The sequence below is a fragment of the Eptesicus fuscus genome, chromosome 12 (genome assembly GCF_027574615.1).
Source record: "Eptesicus fuscus isolate TK198812 chromosome 12, DD_ASM_mEF_20220401, whole genome shotgun sequence".
NCBI classification, from domain to species: domain Eukaryota; kingdom Metazoa; phylum Chordata; class Mammalia; order Chiroptera; family Vespertilionidae; genus Eptesicus; species Eptesicus fuscus.
Genome location: NC_072484.1, coordinates 55,229,210 through 55,250,254, shown reverse-complemented (window position 1 = coordinate 55,250,254; position 21,045 = coordinate 55,229,210). Strand labels below are relative to the sequence as shown.

General features: G+C 36.3%; 1 protein-coding gene across 1 annotated transcript in view; it reads right to left on the bottom strand.

Annotated features, from left to right (window-relative positions):
• Positions 1-5,013: 5,013 nt before the first annotated feature.
• ROCK1 (Rho associated coiled-coil containing protein kinase 1) overlaps positions 5,014-21,045 on the bottom strand; it is a 135,618-nt gene continuing 119,586 nt past the window's right edge. Inside the window, exons 28-33 of the mRNA XM_008160185.3 lie at positions 14,620-14,690; positions 13,848-13,936; positions 9,016-9,094; positions 8,596-8,857; positions 7,687-7,894; positions 5,014-6,499 (exon numbers count right to left, since the gene is read on the bottom strand). Of these exons, the coding sequence (XP_008158407.3) occupies positions 6,496-6,499; positions 7,687-7,894; positions 8,596-8,857; positions 9,016-9,094; positions 13,848-13,936; positions 14,620-14,690 (713 nt within the window). The 3' untranslated portion in view covers positions 5,014-6,495. The remainder of the gene's footprint in view (positions 6,500-7,686; positions 7,895-8,595; positions 8,858-9,015; positions 9,095-13,847; positions 13,937-14,619; positions 14,691-21,045) is intronic.

Sequence of the window (21,045 nt, the reverse complement as noted above, 5' to 3'; positions counted from 1 at the left end):
GTAGGGTGAGGTGGGGTTTAGGGCAGCCTTCAATTACCATTTGTACTTTTGCAATTCTTCAACTTCTGACAATGAGCATAGAGCTTGTTATAAAAAAAAATGTTAAAAGCAGAAAAGAGTGGGAGCCCTGGATGGGTAGCTCAGTTGGTTAGAGGGTTATCCTGCTATGCCAAGGTTTCAGGTTCGATCCCTGATCGGGGCACATACAAGAAGCAACCAATGAATGCATAAATAAATGGAGCAACAAACTGATGTTTCTCTCTCCCCTCCCCCCCAAATCAATATATAAAATTTTTAAAAAGAATAAAAGGTTGGAATAAACATACATAAAGCACTGAGTACAGCTTTATGCACACATATTATTCAACTAGAAAGTGATTTGTTTAGTAAAAATCATAGATATAAAACAATGTGATTAACATTTCCAAGTGTAAATTAAAAAGAAAGGTTCTGCCCTGGCCGATTTGGCTCAGTGGGTAGAGCGTCGGCCTGGGGCAAAGGATCCTGGGTTCTATTCCAGTCAAGGGCACATGCCCTGGTTGTGGGCTCGATCCCCAGTGGGGGGTGTACAAGAGGCAGCCAATCAATGATTCTCTCTCATTGATGTTTCTATCTCTCGCCCTCTCCGAATCAATAAAAAATACATAGGGATTATTTTTTAAAAAGGCTAAAATCTCATTAGGTTCTTAGAATATAGCCATTTATTTTAGTAATTTTATGTGAAAATGCTCTACCTAAAAAAATTATTTACATGTATGTAGGTCTTTAATTTTTCTGAATCTTCTCTAACAATAGGCAAATATGCAAATTGACCATACCCCCGACACACCCACAAGCCACGCCCACAAGCCAGGCCCATCATCCAATCAGAGCGAGTATGCAAATTAACCCAAACCAAGATGGCTACAGCCACAGAGAGCAAGGTTTCCTAGGTAACAGAGAAAGCCAAGCTTTCCGCCTGCCCTAGCCAGGCCTAAGCCTCCATTCAAGCTACAAAGTTTCAATTATAGAAGGTAAACAAATTCAAACAAATGGCGGCAGAATGGAGCTTGAGAGAGCAGGCCAGGGTTGCCGCCGGCAACAGGGGAAGCAAAACTTTTCGCACACCCTGGCCAGGCCCACCCACTTAAGGCAACAAAGTTTCAATTATAACCCCAACACAAATGGCTGCCGGCCGGCCTCAGTGGGAGCCCCAGGCTTCGCTCCGCTCCAGGCTACAAAGTTTCAATTGTAGAAGGAAAATAAATTCCAGATACCAGGGCCTCCACTTGGGTTGCCAGGGGGCGTGGCCGGCCTGCAAACCACCACAGGCCCCTTGCTCAGGCTGCCCCACACCCCAAGGGAACCCCCACCTGATCTGGGACGCCCTTCAGGGCAAACCAGCTGGCCCCCACCCCTGTACCAGGCCTCTATCCTATCTAATAAAAGAGTAATATGCAGATTGATCATCACTGCAACACACAATATAGCTGGCCCCATGTGGTCAAAGATCCTGCCCCCATGTGGACACAAGATGGCCACCACAAGATGGCCAGCAGGAGAGGGCAGTTGGGAGGCACCTGGCCTGCAAGGGAGGGCAGTTGAGAGGGACCAAGCCTGCAAGGGAGGGCAGTTGGAGGTGATCAACCCTGCAGGAGAGGGCAGTTAGGGGTGACCAGGCCGGCAGAGGAGGGAAGTTAGGGGCAAACAGGCTGGCAGCAGAGTGGTTTAGGGGGTGATCAGGCTGGCAGGCAGAAGCGGTTAGGGGCAATCAGGAAGGCAGGCAGGCAAGCAGTTGGGAGCCAGCAGTCCTGGATTGTGAGAGGAATGTCCGACTGCCCGTTTAGGCCCGATCCCGGTGGGATCGGGCCTAAACGGGCAGTTGGACATCCCTCAAGAGGTCCCATATTGGAGAGGGTACAGGCTGGGCCGAGGGACAACCCCCCTCCGTGCACGAATTTCGTGCACCGGGCCTCTAGTGTTTCATAATTTTCTTAGTGGATATTGTACACATCTTTCAGTGAATTTTGTTTATTTCATTGTAAATGGTATCATTAAAATGTTTCCCTTTCCAATTGTTGCCAGTAAACAGGAAAACAACGTAATTCTGTATATTATTTTGTATCCAGAGGCCTTTGAAAATTCACTTAATTCTAGCACTTTGTGATTTCTTTTAGACTTCTACATACACAATTATGACATTTGCAAATATGTCAGTTTTATTTCTATGCAGTAACTTACCATACTCATAGACTGGAAAACAAAACTGTAAAGATGTCAATTCCCCCCCCCCCCCCCCCGATTGATCTACAGATTGAATGCAATCCCCAATATAAGCCTAGAAGTCTTTTTCTTTCTTTGGTAGAAATTAAGATGTTTTGAAAACTTATATAGGAATGTAAAAGGCAAGAACAGTCAAGTCAATCTGGAAGAACTATGAAGTTGGAGAACTTACACTACAGATATCCTATATAATAAAGAGGTAATATGCAAATTGACCATCACTCCAACACACAAGATGGCCACCCCCATGTGGACACAAGATGGCCACCACAATATGGCTGGGACCAGGCCTGAAAGGGAGGGCAGTTGGGGGCGACCAGGCCTGTAGGGAGGACAGGTGCGGGGGGCGGTGGGGGGGAGGGACCCAGGCCTGCAGAGGAGGGCCGTTGGGGGGGGACCAGCCCTGCAGGGGAGGGCAGTTGGTGGGGACCAGGCCTACAGGGGAGGGCAGTCTGGGGTGACCAGGCCGGCAGGGAAGGGCAGTTAGGGGTGACTGGGCCGGCAGGGGAGGGCAGTTGGGGGGGACCAGGCCTGCAGGGGAGGGCAGTTGGGGGGGACCAAGCCTGCAAGGGATGGCAATTGGGAGCGACCAGGCCTGCAGGGGAGGGCAGTTGGGAGGGACAAGGCCTGCAAGGAAGGGCAGTTGGGAGGGACCAGGCCGGCAGGGGAGGGTAGTTAGGGGTGACCAGGCTGGCAAGGGAGGGCAGTTGGGGGCGACCAAGCCTGCCGGGGAGGACAGTTAGGGGCAACCAGGCCAGCAGGGGAGGGCAGTTAGGGGCAATCAGGCTGGCAGGGGAGTAGTTAGGCATCGATCAGGCTGGTAGGGGAGTGGTTAGGGGGTGATCAGGTTGGCAGGCAGGTGAGCGGTTGGGAGCCAGCAGTCCTGGATTGTGAGAGGGATGTCTGACTGCCCGTTTAGGCCCGATCCCGGTAGGATCGGGCCTAAACGGGCAGTCAGACATCCCTTGAGGGGTCCCAGATTGGAGAGGGTGCAGGCTGGGCTGAGGAATTTCATGCACTGGGCCTCTAGTAAAATCTTATAAAGCTACAGTAATTAAAACAGTGTAATATTGGCAAGAATAGAGAAATAGATTAGTCACCTGATTTATGATTCAGGATGAATTGTCGTTTTGATAGATACTGCAGGATCAATTGGATATCCACATGGAGAAAATAAAAAACCAAAACAAAATCTTTAACCTCTACATCACACATACACACAAATGAATTCCATATGGATTGTAGATCTAAATGTGCAAGTTTAAACAATAACACTCCCAGAAACTAACACAGAATCATCTTCATGACTCTGCAGAACAGGCAGATTTCTAAATAGGACACAAACTGGCCGGGCAGCTCAATTGGTGAGACCATCGTCCCAATACGCCAATGCTGTGGGTTTGATCCCAGGTTGGAGCACATATAAGAAGCAACCAATGAATGTGTAACAAATGTGGAGCAACAATTGATGTTTCTCTCTCTCTCTAAATATTAATAAAAAATACATTTTACATTATTACATTAGGTGAATGGTTCTAAGATGATGGTAAGGACATTGTCAAGAACAATGAAGAGTCTATGAGATTTTACTGTACTTACAAACCGAAGTTAGCCTGCCAACATTTCATGGATCCTGGCAAAAGACGTGAGACTCCTGGATCACAGCCAAACAACTTTACACTAACAGTACAAGCAGCATGAGCTTCATGTTCTTGTCAGTTCCCCTTGCCCCCCAAGTCCCATGGGAGCAATGCAAAGTGGCTCAGGTGGGTGCCTGAACACACCGTGGGTTTACATCACAGCCGAGGAACCCCAAGTTTAGGGTACCTGAATCTTTTGTAAAGAATTCAAGCAGCCAAAACCGGTTTGGCTCAGTGGATAGAGCGTCGGCCTGCGGACTCAAGGGTCCCGGGTTCGATTCCGGTCAAGGGCATGTACATTGGTTGCGGGCACATCCCCGGTAGGGGGTGTGCAGGAGGCAGCTGGTCGATGTTTCTCTCTCATCGATGTTTCTGGCTCTCTATCTCTCTCCCTTCCTCTCTGTAAAAAATCAATAAAATATATTTAAAAAAAAATAAAAAATAAAAAATAAGAATTCAAGCAAATCTGCACAACTTTTGCATATCTGGAGGGAACATTATCTTTAATATACTGGATGGTAGACATACCTGCTTTCCTCTTGAGGAGACACAATATCTTCCATGGTTGTTCACTATGCAGAACTCCTTGGTAAAGATTCTGGAAAAAAGGCTGCCAGAGTCTGTCTCTGACTGTAAGATATGAGAAATGTAAGAGATCCAGGTAAAATGGTTTCCCAATAGACCAGGGATGGGGAATGTCTGGCCCGAGAGCCGTAAAAGGCCCGCCAAATCATTTGGTCTCGCTCTGCCAAGGCATTAGGGTGAGTTAATTAAATGTTTGACCAAATACAGCAGGCTGATTTTTCAGTTGGTAATTTTGTATGGCCTGCGAATGATACCCTTGGCAGAAATAAGGTTCTCCACCCCCACAAAGACATTAGTCAACTTTTTATTTCAACTGTAGCCATTCTTCTAGAACCCAAACAGGTTCTATCTTTTAAAAACTCACTTTAATCTAATTGTGGAATTGAACAAACATTTGTACATAGTCAGAAACTAATTTATAGCATGCTTTCTATTCATTTCAGCCAGGAGAAAACACCATACAGTCATTATTAAAGGTATCCATCCATAAATTACTTTTATTTCTCATTAAATGAGCACAGAGTCATTAGCATATTAATAACAGATATGTTTATTATTACATATCCATCAGTGCGGCTTTCAATACCACTTGAAACATGCATATCATCCTAGAGACGAATCAGTTTTCCAGTGCTTATTTGATACACATTACTGCAAAGCCATTATAAATTACTGAGGAGGTATTTGGTTAAAAAAATAAACAATAAATCATACTGCCCATACAAATCTACTCTTGCTATTGCACAAGAGTTTATCAGTATTTATCTGGTAATTCCTATGTTAACTGGAAAACATCACAGATGTATTGCCATAATTTTCTTTTATATTGGTGCAACCTTCTACATGTTTTGCAGTTTTATAAAGTCATTCATTATTTTAGCAGGTAGTCTGATGCAAAGATTGTACTTAATTTATGAAAGTCCAACAAACCTCTAAATATTTAAAATTAAACCAAATATCAATGAAAAACTCACTGACATAATTTTTTGAAAATATGTTTTTTGAAACTTCTATATTTAGACATGGCAGTAAAATAATTCTCTCAAATTAAGGCACTAAAAGCTCAATGCAACGCTCATTGAAGTGTTCTAAGAATAATTTACATTTCAAACAGTGCATACATTTCTTATATGTTTGTTAACTTAATGTCTTTATCACTTAAAACCACAAAGAAATACATTATACAATTACAGAAATGATGTACCCCACAAAATGTTTTTAAACTTGGTTCTTTTTTACAGTTAGTTCCTAAAGTCTCTAGTAGTAAAATAACTCAATATGGCTTGGCAAAAATGCATAGATTAAGTGTAATATTTTTTGCCTTCTCCCATTCACCAATCTACAAATTTGCTGAAACACATACAGTATTTTGTAAAGCATAATGTAAGATACTTATTCTCCATTAAGTCCACCACGGCAATCAACAATAAGGCTTTTAAATTCTACAGTGAGGGCACTGAAGTCAAGTGAAGTCACTGCTTTCTTAAAAGAGTTTTGTATAGTCTTGCAAGAGCACAAAAACTGAAGTCATTAAAAAAAATTGCAGTTGTCTCATTTTGAGATATTTTCTTTACTCCTTCCATGAGCTGATCTTGATAGTGATGGCCATTCCACTTAAAAGTGAAAGTCCCTTCCTCTTACTCATCTGAGGAAACTGTGTTCTATCATGATTGACAGGCGTTTTCTTAGAAATTCAAAAAGGCAGCACCTTTTTAAAATATATATATCTAGCTAAGCTTTTCACCAATTGTACTTGCATTACATAGTAATAATTAATCTAATCTACCTGTAGGCAAACCCGCAATAAAAAAAAAAAAACAAAAAAACAAACAAACAAAAAAACCCTTGGTGTGCTTTTGTGCCAAAGCATGGACAGAATAACAGCAATCTTAACCCTGAAGCCTGTGATATTGTGTCAAAGGAACAGCCTGTCTGTTCTGCATGGTTAAAGAAGCCTGGTTTATCAGGTAGCATTCCACACGATTCCACAAGGTGCTAGGTCACACGGTTAACTGTTGGTGGGGAAAAAAGAAAAATTATAATTTAAAAAATGTACTCAGTTGTAGGGAAAGGTAAATTACATTATTTTTATATCTAATAACTAACACACAAAACTTGAAAAACAAGAAAATGGAAAAATACACTTAATATTATCTCCTTTTTGCTTCTACTCTATTTCAAACATATATATTTCGCACACATATATGCATATACTAGTATGTATATATATGCATATATGTGTGCATACACTAGTGTGTGTGTATACATATACATATACATATACATATACATATACCTATACCTATACATATACACACACATTTTACAAAGCAATAAAAAGCAATTTTAAATAATTTTAGATCTAGCTTTTAGCCTATACAGGAGGGGATTGATATAGGATTCTACAGAGAGGCAAATCTGTGATAGGTCTCACTTTTAGAGTCAAATGCCCCTCTTAATATAGGGACTACACTCCAGCAAAAGTTGGTATTTGGTACAGGGGAAAAAGCATAGGCTTTAGAATTAGATGAAAATGGGTTCCAATCCTGACTATGCAACTAGTTAGCTGTGTGGTCTTGTTCAAGTTATCTAATTCCTTTGAATCTCATTTAGTCATGTCAAAAAGAGAACTTACTGAGAAGTTTATTTGTAACATCACAGTCACTGATAATACCAAATACTTTTGATTTTTAAAAAAACCACTATGTCAATATAGTTAAAAATAAAAAATGAGCAAAGTTTTATATAAATCTGTTTATATTAAAAAAGGGATAAACCACAAGATTTTTAAAACATTATGGGCTATGGGTGGGAAGTAATCAACCAAGAACTTGTATGCATATATGCATGGCCAATGGCCACAGATAATAGGGCAGTGAGGGCCTGGGGGGTGAAAGGGGGGAGGCCGGGGGCAGGCTGGAGGGGGTCAATGGGAAATAAAGGGGACATATGTAATACTTTCAACAATAAAAAATTATTAAAACAAAACAAAAACCATTATGGGCTAAATATGTGCCATGTATACCAACCAATGACAAAATTTGACATGGAAGTAAATAAATATGATATATAAAGTATTATTTAACAGGAATCAGTTAAACTAATTTGTAAAGTCATTTCTAGTCATATATAAATACCTAGCTACATACGATACTCATCACTTTCACACTGTTAAAAAGGTAAGCATTTCAATCCTTACCTAGTTTTTCCAGATGTATTTTTGACCACTTTCCGGAAAGACTGATTTGCAGTGGATCTTGTAGAAAGTGTTCGAGGGGATGCACGAACAAAACCAGATGGTGGATTCTTAGGTATCTTTTTCACTAAATGAGTTACCCATTTCTTTTGTTCATCCTGAGAACATGCTAACAACAGCATATCTCTTGCTGATGTTACATCATAACTTACTATGTTAAGAAAAAAAAAAGTACAATTAAAGTCATATAAAATCTAAAAAAGCCCTATTAAATGCATAATTTTCTAAGTTCTTAAAATCTGAAAAGATTTACTATGTATGCTTAATTAAGCTTGGACAGTATCCCTTTCCCCTTAATATAATTAAGGCTGAAATTTAAAAAGAAAACACTAGTTATAAACTAGTAAGAAAAAGTAAGTAAAATCAGAAATACAATAAATGCATTAGTGAAACAAATAAATGTGTATTTAGAACACAAGTTTCTTATCTTAAAATACCTATATTCTGTATTCTTTCCCTCTAGCTACCTCTGGTAAAATAGATATTTTGTCTATGATACAGTATGCTGGTCCAGTATACTTTTTTCAACTTGGTATAGAAAATGCTACACTTGAAAAAGTTATTGGGATGTAATTCTCTAATTTGTTTTGTGCGTGTGTGGTTTTTTTTCAAATATATTTTTGTTGATTTCAAGGAGGAAGGAAGAGGGAGAGAGAGGTAGAAACATCAATGATGAGAATCATTGATCGGCTGCCTCCTGTACTACTGGGGATTGAGCCCACAATCCTGGCATGTGCCCCTGACTGGAATCAAACCTGGGACCTTTCTGTCCATAGGCCTATGCTCTAGCCACTGAGCCAAACCAGCTAGGGCTCTAATTTGTTTTAAATTGTAAAATTTTTCATGCCTTACCTTTACATGGAGAAATTAGGTCCTCTTTCTTATCTAAGTGATCTCTGTGGCACTTAACATGGCATCTTCGACATTCTAGGGCAGGGGGTGGCTTAAAAACATGCCAGAGAGGTTTGGCACAGGCCTCACAGTTGGCGGGAAAGTGGTAGAGTGTAGGAATGAACTCATGGCCTTTGTGATTCTGAAAATTAGTTTTTTCAGCTTGTTGTACTGGTTCCATCTCTACATCTTTTCTACATTCACCTTCATTTGCATAAAGTATCTATTTAGGAATGGTAAAAGAAAGAAGATAAAAAAGATTTGTATCTGTACATACAAATTTCAAATGTATAAAAACATTGGTGAATATATATTTACCTCAAAAAATGTATTTAGTACTTAGGTAAAAGATCTTCTGAAATTATAATTTCATATTTTTACCTGAAATATTTTAGGAATTTCTTCAGTTTCAGCTCTGTACACATCTCCTTGGGTTACAGGTCGAACATGAAACAATTTACTAAAATGGAAACAAATATGATAAAAGCCATCATAAAAACTCAGTAAAAGGTATAAACAAACATTTCTTGAAGAGAAATTAGTCATTAGAAAAATATAACTTAAAATCACAGTATCACTATACACCTGTAAGAATTTGAAAAATAAAAATACTAACAAATCAAATGCTGATGAGCATGCAGAGAAACTAGATCACTCATGCAATTGTAGTAGAAATGTAAAATTGCAGAGCCACTCTGAAAAAGAGGGTGGCAATTGCACTCCTGGGTCTTTACTCCAAAGAAAAATTTATATCTATGTGAAAATCTATACAGGAATGTTCACAGGAGCTTTATCTACAATAGCCAAAAACTGAAACAACCCAAATGAATTGTTAAACAAATGGTGGTACATCCAAACCATGGAATACTAAACTACTCTCTTCAACAACTGAAAGAAAAAAACTACAACCTGGATGGATCTCAGAGGAATTACACTGAGTGAAAGAAAACAATCCTGAAGTTTATATAGTATTTTATTCCATTTATATAACATCTTTGCAATGATAAAATTAAGAGATGGAGAACATATTAGTGATTGCCAGGAATTAGGGAGGGATGGAGAAAAGGAGCTTCTCGAGGCTATAAAAGGGTAACATGAGGAATCCCTGTGATGGAACTGTTCTGTATATTGACTGTGGTGATGGTCATAAGAATCTATACATGTGATAAGGGCATGCAGATTGAAAAGAAAAAAGTAAAACTATTATTATTTGGAGATGACATGATTATATATATAGAAAATCCCTGTGGAATAAAAAAAACCTATAAAAATAAGTGAATAACAAGATTAGAGAATTCAAGATCAATATATAAAAATAAATAATGTTAGAACAACCAGATACTAATATAGAAAAAAACAACCAGATATTCATATGGAAAAAAACAACAACCAGATATTCATGGGGGAAAAACTAACTTCAACCAGAACCTCTTAAATTTTAGATTAATCATAACTTAATTGTAAAACCTACAACAATAAATTTCCTAGAAGGAAACAACACCTTCAACAATCTTTGGGCAGGCAAAAATTTCTTGGACAGATTAAAAACACAACAATTGTTTTTAAAAACTTGCTATATTGCCGAAACCGGTTTGGCTCAGTGGATAGAGCGTCAGCCTGCGGACTCAAGAGTCCTAGGTTCGATTCCAGTCAAGGGCATGTACCTTGGTTGTGGGCACATCCCCAATAGGGGGTGTGCAAGAGGCAGCTGATCGATGTTTCTCTCTCATTGATGTTTCTAACTCTCTAGCCCTCTCTTTTCCTCTGTAAAAAATCAATAAAATATATTTAAAAAAAAAACAAAAACTTGCTATATGGTCTCTGTTTAAAGATACTGTAAAGGAAATGAACAGGCAAGCTACGCACAGGGAAATATTTACACTACATATTTCTGTCACTGAATTTGTATCCATAATATATACAGAACTTCTACAAAACAATATTAAAAAAATAAGCACATAATTAAAAAATGGGCAAAAGACTTGGAAACACTTAAGAAAATATATACAAATGGCCAATAAACACATAAAAAGATTCTTGGCATAATCAGTCACGAGAAAAATACAAATTAAAACAATGAAATAGCATTTCATATTAATTAGAACAGAAAAAAATCAAAAACTGACAACACCAAATGTTGGTGAGGATGTGGAGCAACTGAAACCCATATTACTGGTAAGTATAATATAGGGTAAACGTTTTTGAAAACAATTTGGTAGATTTTTTTAAAGATTAAACACAGGTCTACTCTATGACACAGAATTCTACTTCTAAAGTTCCTAAAAGGAATGTTCATAGCAGTCTAATTTCTAATAGTCCCAAACTGGAAGCAACTCAAATGTCTGTCAACAGAACAATGGATGAAAAAATTGAGCTATATTCTTTCAACAGAATACTATTCAGCAATAGAAAAACCCCCACACAAAAAAACAACAAAAACAAAAACACAAATTGCTACACATAGTAAAACACTATGCTGAGCGAAAAAAGCCAGACAGAAAAGAGTATACAATGTATAATTCCATTTATATTGTTGTAGAATAGGCAAAATTAATTTTAGTGATAGAATTTAGATTTTTAAATGTTTTTTATTAATTTTTAGAGAGAGAGGAAGGGAGAAGGATAGAAACATCAATGAGAGAGAAACATCATTGATTGGCTGCCTCCTGCACACCCCCTACTGGAGACTGAGCCCACAAATGGGCATGTGCCCTGACTGGAAATCCAACCAGAAACCTATTGGTTCATGGGTCGATGCTCAACCACTGAGCCACATCGGCCTGGCTAGAATTCAGATTTTTAAAAACATGTTTTTATTTATTTTAGAGAGAGGGAGAGAGAGAGATATAGAGATACATCAATGTGAGGGAGAAACATTGATCTGCTGCCTCCTGCATCCCCACCCATTAGGGATAGAGTCCACAATCTGGGCATGTGCCCTGACCGGGAATCGAACAGGTGACCTTTTAGTGCATGGGTCTATGCTCAACTGATTGAGTGACACCGGCTAGGGCCAGATTTTTTTCCTTCTGAGAAGGGGCAAAGGTGAGATTTCTAGGATGATGGAAGTGTTTTATTTTATCTTGTCTTGAGTGGTGATTACATGAGTGGTTATAAAAGTCACTGAACAGATGCACGCATTTTAATATACGAAAATCATACCTCAATAAAAAGGTAAAACAAAAATGACCTCTCATTGATCTAAAAAGTATTTAACTTAGTTGAAAGATGATGCCTCTTATATTGTTTATGTATTATTCCATTTACGTGGTCATTTAAATTTTCATAACTAATGCTTTTTTAAAAAAATAGGAAATGAAATTTCAGTACTCTGGTATTTGCTCAGTTCTTTTATATTCTAAGTATAAATGGCTCCACAAATGTTTAATTCCAATGGCAATACTTCATTATAAGTTTATATTTTTCTTGAATACACCCACTACACTTTAAATTTACATTTTGTTGCATATGTTTTACCTTTAGTCTTAAACTTAAATACAGAACTATCTTAATCTATGAAGCCAGCATTACCCTAATTCCAAAACCAGATAAAGACACTACAAAGAAAGATATTACAGGCCAATATCCCTGATGAACATAGATGCTAAAATCCTCAACAAAATTCTAGCAAATTGGATCCAGCATTACATTAGAAAGATTATACACCTTTACTAAATGGGATTTATTCCAGGGATGCAAGGATAGTACAATATCCGCAAATCAATAAATGTGATACATCACATAAACAAAATGAGAGACAAAAATCACATAATCATATCAATTGACGCAGAAAAAGCATTTGACAAAATCTAACACCCTTTCTTGATAAAAACCCTCAGTAAAGTAGGAATAGAGGGATCATACCTCAACATAATAAAAGCTTTATATGAGAAACCTACAGCCAACATTATACTCAATGGGCAAAAACTAAAACTATTTCACCTAAGAACAGGAACAAGACAGGGATGCCCACTCTCATCACTCCTGTTAGACATAGTATTGGAAGTGCTAACCATAGCAATTAGACAAGAAGAAATAAAAGGCATCCAAACTGGAAAAGAAAAAGTAAAACTGTCATTACTCACAGATGACATGATATTGTACATAGAAAACCCTAAAGACTCCATCAGAAAACTACTAGAACTAATAAATGAATTTGGCAATGTAGCAGGATACAAAATTAACACCCAGAAATCTATGACTTTTTTATACACCAATAATGAACTTACAGAAAGAGAAACTAAAAAAACAATCCCATTTACCATTGCAACAAAAAAATTAAGATAGCTAGGAATAAACTTAACTAAGGAGGTAAAAGACCTGTACTCAGAAAACTACAGGACATTGAAAACAGAGACAGAGGAAGACATAAACAAATGGAAGAATACACCATGTTCATGAATTGGTAGAATCAACATCATTTAAATGTCCATACTACCCAAAGCAATCTATAGATTCAATGCAATCCCCATTAAAATACCAACGGCATATTTCACAGATCTTCTTTATATAATCTATAGCACCTGTTATAATACAGAAAGCAGTGCTGGGAAATGACTTTAGAATGAATACAAGGAAAAAAACCCAAGCATATTACAGGCCTCTTTGATCTGTTATTAGAAAATAAGAGATACATTTATATTTCCTTTTAAAAAATGACCACATGATCATATACATTTTGAGATGCTTTCTGAACTTAGAACCAATAAACATTCAAATAAAAACTTTACATTAAATCTTACTTTAGAAAAATGTGCCCTGTCTGGGTGGTTTAATTAGCTGGAGCATCTTCCCGTACACCAAAAGGTGTGGGTTCAATCCCTGGGCAAGGCGTATGGGAAGCAATCAATCAATGTTTCTCACATTGATGTTTCTCTTTCTCCCACCTTCCTTTCTCTCTAACATCAATAAATATATCCTTGGGTGATCATTTAAAAATATATATTGTCTTTAGAATACGTAAGTCAGTTATGCAAAATTTTCCCTTTCAAAATTTTCCCAATCTTTGTTTAAAATTTAATGTAAAGTTATTATTTAAATATAAGAAAAAGAGTGTAACATTGTTTCAATAAAATATAAACTAAATTGTAAGTCTAAAAATACTTGATTATATATGTAATACTTTCAATAAAGAATTATTAAAAAAATAAAATTAAAATAATTATCATAAGTTAACACTCAATTGACTTAAAATTCAATCAAAAGCAACTTACTCTATGTCTAATACCATAGATGGATTGGATTGCTCCTTATCTTGTTCATCGTTATAAAATAAAATTTTTTTGCTGCTTACCACAACATACTGAAATGAGAAAAAAGAGGGAAGAGGTATAAGATCAACATTAACTTGGTTGAAAGTAATAGGCATATCTGCCATTACTAGTAAATTATATTATACTAGAGGCCCAGTGCACAGATTCGTGCACGGGAGGGGGGTGGTCCCCTCAGCCTGGCCTGCGCCCTCTCGCAATCCAGGACCCCTCAGGGGAAGTCCGACTGCCGGTTTAATGCCAGGCCTGCGGGCACTGGGCCTAAACTTGCAGTTGGACATCCCCTGAGGGATGTAGCAGTGTGCCAAGCCGCAGGCAGACAGGGAGGAACCCAAGTCGGTGCCACACTGCTCACGCTCATCCGAGCCCATTGCGCCTGCCGCTGCCGCCTGGTAGCGCTGCCCGCAGAGTCAGGAGAGGCTCCCACTGCCACAGTTGCGCTTGCCAGCTATAAGCCCGGCTTCTGGCTGAGCGGGCACGCCCCCTGTGGGAATGCGCTGACCACCAGGGGGAAGCTTCTGCATTGCGCGTCTGCCCCCTGGTGGTCAGTGTGTGTCACAGCGACTGGTCGACTGGTCGTTCCAGTTGCTTAGGCTTTTGTATATATAGATTAATCTAAAATCAATGCTAATAATAGGGCAGTTAATACAAGTTCTACACTTAAAAGTAAATATATAACAAAATATCAACTGGAAAACAATGAGGCATATGGTACCTGTTTCTTCCAGCCATATCGTTTGATATTTCCTCTATTTGGTATTGAAAGCCAACCTTCAATTCTTGACTCTAAGAGAAAAAGAATATATAATATTCAGTCTTAAATTATAACAAATGGAAAAGCTATTAACAAGTTGTCTGACAGCATGCAGCAACAGGCATTTGAACACAGCTAAATGAATAAGTGCTATAATTTGCTCTTTCATGCTTCAATCACACAAATCAACTTTAATGGCCATACAAAGATTGCAGAAAAAAATTCCAAGCCACTTTTCCCGTAAAATTAACATTTAGTACTCAATTACAAAAGTATGAAATAACAACAATAACCTTAAGAGCCAGGCAAGACTGGAATGGACTGCAGCTTAAATGGGATATGATACAGAAGACTATAAATATCATTTAACATTCATATAAAAATACTTAGCAAAAAAAAATTATGCAGCAAGTAGAACAAATCAGAGCCATGATTTACACAAGAAAGAGCAAGCAAAAGTACAGAAGTGTCCTATTACTCACAGAAGATAAGAATAGAAGATAAATAAATAAGGAATGCAGGCAGAATCAACTAGATATAAAGAATAAGAGACAAGCATTTTATTTGTTTTCTCAGTACAATATTCTGATAAACTTTTTGGTAAAACACCATAATAATTTCAATAATACTGTCCAAATTTAGTTGGTGGGGTACTTAATTCTAGTGGTAAGTCCAATTACAATTCTCATCAAACTAAAAAAGTGCAAAGCTTTTTAACTAATTGTGGTACTAGAATTCAATAAATAGCAAAAGAACACAGAATTCAGTTGGTCAACCTTTAATATTTTAAAGAGTTTGTACATACCAGAAATTCTAGACTAATTCTATCAAGGCATTTTATAGTAATTATCACTACTGTTTAATTATAATTATTTATTAGAAATATTTGCGAAAAAAAGATGATTCCATTAGAAATAGTTATTTTATATCAGGTTAGAGATAAGTGCACTTAATTGTTCTTATATATCTATTTTATATTTGAAACAATAAAAGAATGGAAAAGTAACCAAATTTAAAATACAATACTATAATGTGACAGATTATACCATGATCTAATCAGAATACACACACACACACAAACACAGACATATATATATATTGCCCTTTCCACACAAAGGCTGTAAAAGAGCTCAGGTTTATATTAAAGGTAATAACAATGGATAACATTCACTGAACATTTATTTTTGCCAAGTGCTTTACAAGTAATACCTCATCTAAAAAGGTGTGTAATTCCATGAATACAGGAATATAGGATAGGATAGGTTCTATTATCATCTTCCATTTACAAATAAAGAGACTGAGAGTTAGCAAGGGGAACTGACTTGCCTAAGGGTACTCTTATCAGTAAATGTCAAAGCTCTAAGGCTTGCCTCAGCATTCTAATTTCTGAGCTTATGTTCCTAGAGCACAATACTATTATGTCCTTTAACAAGCTTTGAAGTTAATTGAATCAGGGTCATGTTCTTGTTCCAACTTCTTCAATGTACTTAATGTCCTTTGCTTTTGTTATTCCCTTGTACTTGTTAAAGTAGAGGAAATAGTGAGAAACTTCAGCTCAAAATGATTCCCCTCTTCTCCCAGCTTTCTTCTTAGTTGCTGTTATTTAGTCCATCAATAATTATTTTGTTTCCTTAGGTAGTTCCTTGGTAAGTTTTGAGAGTGCAGAGACCATAGCTGAACACTTTTATATACCCCACTGCATCTGACATATAGAGTAGGTACTTGATAACTATTTGTTGATTATTTTGCAATTCTGCTTTTTAAAAGTTAGCCAATTAAGCCATTCTCTGTAAATAATGATTATAATTTAACAACCAAAGGGCTATTTTATATTAAATGACATGCAGAAGGCTAGTGATCATTCACAAATATTCTCTTAGAAAAGCAAAGAATTATTGCTAGGACAATTTTCCTCCAAAGTTCCAAAAATTGGACCTCTTATTCCTAAATCTATTTAATACCAGTAATTCCTCACTGAAAATAAAAGACATGAAAGCCATTGAAATCTTGACATTTATACAAAATTGTATATGCCAAAATACCCCCCCTCAGTTATTTTTTTCTATGAGGATAGATGCCAAAAATATTTATTCTTTCTGGTTCTGAGTTTGGATTAACCTGCCAGTGTTTTCTTTATTATATTTTCAATGAATTAGTACATGTTATAACTTTATCTGTCATTTTAATATTCCTATAGAAATTTTATATACCAAAGGCATTTTATGAATCAAATAAGCCCAGTTTTATATTTGTTGTAATTTAAATGAAGAAATTTAGAGCTCAGAAAAGGTACAGAGGATATGTGGTTTTTGCCAATTTAAAACAATAATGTTATGGAAGAAAATTTTAGTTTTTCCTTCTGGTGAATTATCTTCAGAGAAACAGTTGAACAAACACACAATATATACTCAGCTATAACAAAAAATACGTACTAGCTTCTCCTCTGTGTCCTTTAAAAAAAAAAGTTATTGATTTCAGAGAGGAAGGGAGAGGAAGAGAGAGAAACATCAATGATGAGAGAGAATCATTGATCATCTGCCACCTACTGGGGATTGAGCCTACAATCTAGGCATGTGCCCTAACCAGGGATCCATCCACCCATGACCTCCTGGTTCATAGGTCGACGCTCAATCACACCAGCCAGGCTATTTCCTTTCTTCTTAGATGCAAGTTAATGTACCAGCTTTTAATATTATAAAGACCAACTTTACAATCATGACCACTTGTAATATAAGTGGCAATCTGAAAGTATAATGCAGTCAATTCCATCTTTTACATCACAGACACAGAAATCAGCTTCTCCAGATAAAGAAATGTTGAGAACTTCTAAATCTGGGTTATCATCAATAACAAACTACAGAAGTACAAAAACAAGTCGGCACCACATTTTCTGTATTTGTAGAGCAACTTTAACTTAAAAAGAAATTAGATGTGCATTACTGCAATATCAGCAATTGACTCCTTTACCCAAACAAGAGATAGAGAGATTAACTATATGTAAATCAATATTTAATATAGCCAATCTAAACATCAAAGCTAAACTCTGATGACTACCTAAGTTTACCTGGATAAACCACATACTGCTTAAGAAACAGAACTAGAGAACCATTCTAACATATTTTAATTATATTCAGAAGTGATATTAAAAAATGAAATCAACCAATGCTTAAGAATTCAGTTGCACTGATTAGCTTCAAATCACTGGTTATATTTGGACAAAATCACAAACTCTCATATGCTCAAATACTTGGAAACACATAAAGAAATCTACCATTTAAAGGTTCAAATTGCACAACTTAAGATCAACTGGATAGAAAAAGAATGGTGCAGATAATCAATAAGTTATAATGAATATTAATGGAGTGCTGATACCAAGTGTTTTTCCTAATGCTTCATCTACTTTAATATTCTTAGGTCAATAGTTACAAAACAAGGAAAGAGAGGCATTTATTGCATTAGTCTGTGTCATCTAGACAATAGGCCAACTTAACCCTAAAGGTAATCTTTATATTTACACAATATGCTGGGCTACAACCTGTCACAAAAACAAAAGAAGGATAAAGACATAAAATTAATAAAAGGAGTGCTTTTAAGGACTTCAAAGGGTTATAAGTCAGAGAAGAAGTAATGATTTTTTTCTGAGCTTTTCCAAGTTGGGAACTTAGATTTAATCTAGTTAATGATAAGATGTCCACTAAAATTATAGAAGCTGATATTTAGATACACTTGATAATTAAATAAGACTTTTTATATTAAATGATGAAATCTAAAAGAAACAATTAAAGTCATATATCAGTTCATCTACCCAACTACTTAAAAAAGAACATTTTATCAAACTAAAAATATGATCCATATTTCAAAAGGCTTTTAACTGTTAAGTAAACTATTTAATTTAAAGTCCTTTCTTTTTTTAGTCTGTATTTTAAGTCCATTTACTAATTTTCTAAAATAAGTAAAACTAATCATTAGTCATTACCTTTGAAAAATCTTTCAGATCCCTGAATAGTATATAACTCTTTAATATTAAGAATAAAGTAAAAAAAAAAAAAGAATAAAGTAAAATTTTTTTAACAATTGTTTCTATATATGACTGCAAACCTTAAACTTTATTTGCAAGGGGCCATTTTTAGGCATCTAGAAAACGGTAGGTTTAATACAGATTTTCAATTTACTAGCAAAATATCTAATAGAGAACGGTAAAATAATACTGATAAAGATTATCCATTAATTTCTACCTCTGATATGAAAATCAAGTGTACAACACTGTAGAGATCTTTATAAGTTTGAGAACTAAGAACACAGTAATAGAGAAAGAGGTACCTTAATTGGTTTCCTTTTATAGCAATGGGACAGGCCACCAGTATTTTTAATTTTTCCCCTCACTCAGTTTGGACTTTGAAATAAAAACAAAATTTCGGAACATACCCAGCTATTTTAAGTAATATACTCAGCGTGGAGACAGTAGAAACTTTTAAAAATCTCTTTGTTGACTGACTCCAAAGTGGATTTATTAGATCCGGATTCTGAAATCTAAATGGATTCCTAACCCAAGTCTACCAATCAAACCATCTGATGATCCTTTGAGTTTAGCCTTCCTAAATAAGCCAGGATAGAAGATAAAACTCATCACCTTCCTCTTTTTATTTATTTTTTTAAATCCTCATTTGAGGACATGATTTTTATTGATTTGAGAGAGAGAGAGAGAAAGGGGGAGGAGTAGGGTGAAGGTGAGAAGGAGGGAGGGAGGGAAGAAGAGAGAGAGGGAAACATTGATGAGTTGCCTCCTACACCTGTCTGACCAGGGATTGAACCCACAACCTGGGTATGTGCCCTGACTGGGAATCGAACCTGCGACCTTTCAGTATATAGGATGACACTCCAACCAACTGAGCCATATCAGCCAGGGCTCACCTTCCTCTTTTTAGAAGTCCCCCAAACTCATCTTTCAATTCATATCTTCTAAACAGATCAGTCTCTGAAATGTTTAATTTAATGCAAAGAAAACCAAGGCACACATAATAAGACATTATAAACAAAGTTAAAGGGAAATGAGGGGAATAAAGAAAAAAAAAAAACACACAACCCAAACTGGTCAGGATATTTAACCTACACTAAATTCAGTTCAACAATGGAAAGAATATAGCCAAACACCTCTAAAAGTCAACTCTTACTAATAAATAAGTCCAACTTTAGAAAGATGTTCAAACAACAACCGAAGATTCCTTTTAAATCCAAATGATCCTCTGATAAAAATATGCACCTACAAGTTTCTCAATAGACAAGAGGTTTCAGAGAGCCAAAAATGAGAAAAGAGAAGAAATTTATTGACCACTGGAATAAGAAATATTCATTACCTGCCCTATCCTTCCAAATATCTGATTTTGAGCTAGCAAAGCTACAAAAGAATGAGGACAGGGATTATACGGTATACAAATAAGAGCTGCTTCCCACATTAAGTCTCACTTTATTGGCCAAGAATGATAACAAAAAATTTTCTAAGTAGTTTATCACATTTCTTATATCAAGTAATATCAGTTAAAATAACATCCTTATAATATCGAACATGTTGCTTCATAAATATCTTTGTATTCATGCATTATTCAGGAAATACACTAATTAAAATATTTTCAAGTTTATGACAATGTAAACAAAACTTCCAAACCTTGAACTAAGAATGTATAGTATGCCAAATGTGTGTGTGAATGCCTTTAAAATTTGTAATGCAAGTTTTAATACACATATATACATATATAATAAATATATAACCTACTTCATTTCTTTTTGAACCTGTAATATGTATATTGATCATCTCTTTTAAAAAGACATGTACAACAGCTTGCTCTACAGTTAACCCAAGAATGAAGCTGTGTTTATTTTTAAAATGATTCTCCACTGGAGAAAAGAAGACAGAAAAAAAGTCCTAGCTATGCACTTTGTCTTTACTTGACTCCCTGCCTCCTGTCCACATCTTCCAAACCTTTTTATCTATTTCTCTAAATTTGAAACTTAAAGTCTGACTAAAGTTTATCACTACTACATTAGGTATGCTTCTATATAGGGCTGCTGTGGTTCTGATTAAGTATAGTTCTTAGTTTTAGCACAAAAATACAAAAAAAAAAATTATTAAGAGCTGCAGCAGCAGCTTTAACTTTCACCTTGAAGTTAGGCTGCTCAAAATAGGTTCATAAAGTTCTTCAGGTTTCTATTCAGATATAGCCTCTCCGATCTATTATAATAGCCTAACATAGCTTATGACTGATTTTATTCCATAAAGTGCACTAAGTATACAAATACCAAGAGACTGGCTCTCAGAAACAAACTCCCTCTTAAGGATCCATGGACAAAATGACAAGAGGCAGAATACCAAATGAAAGAAACACACATTAA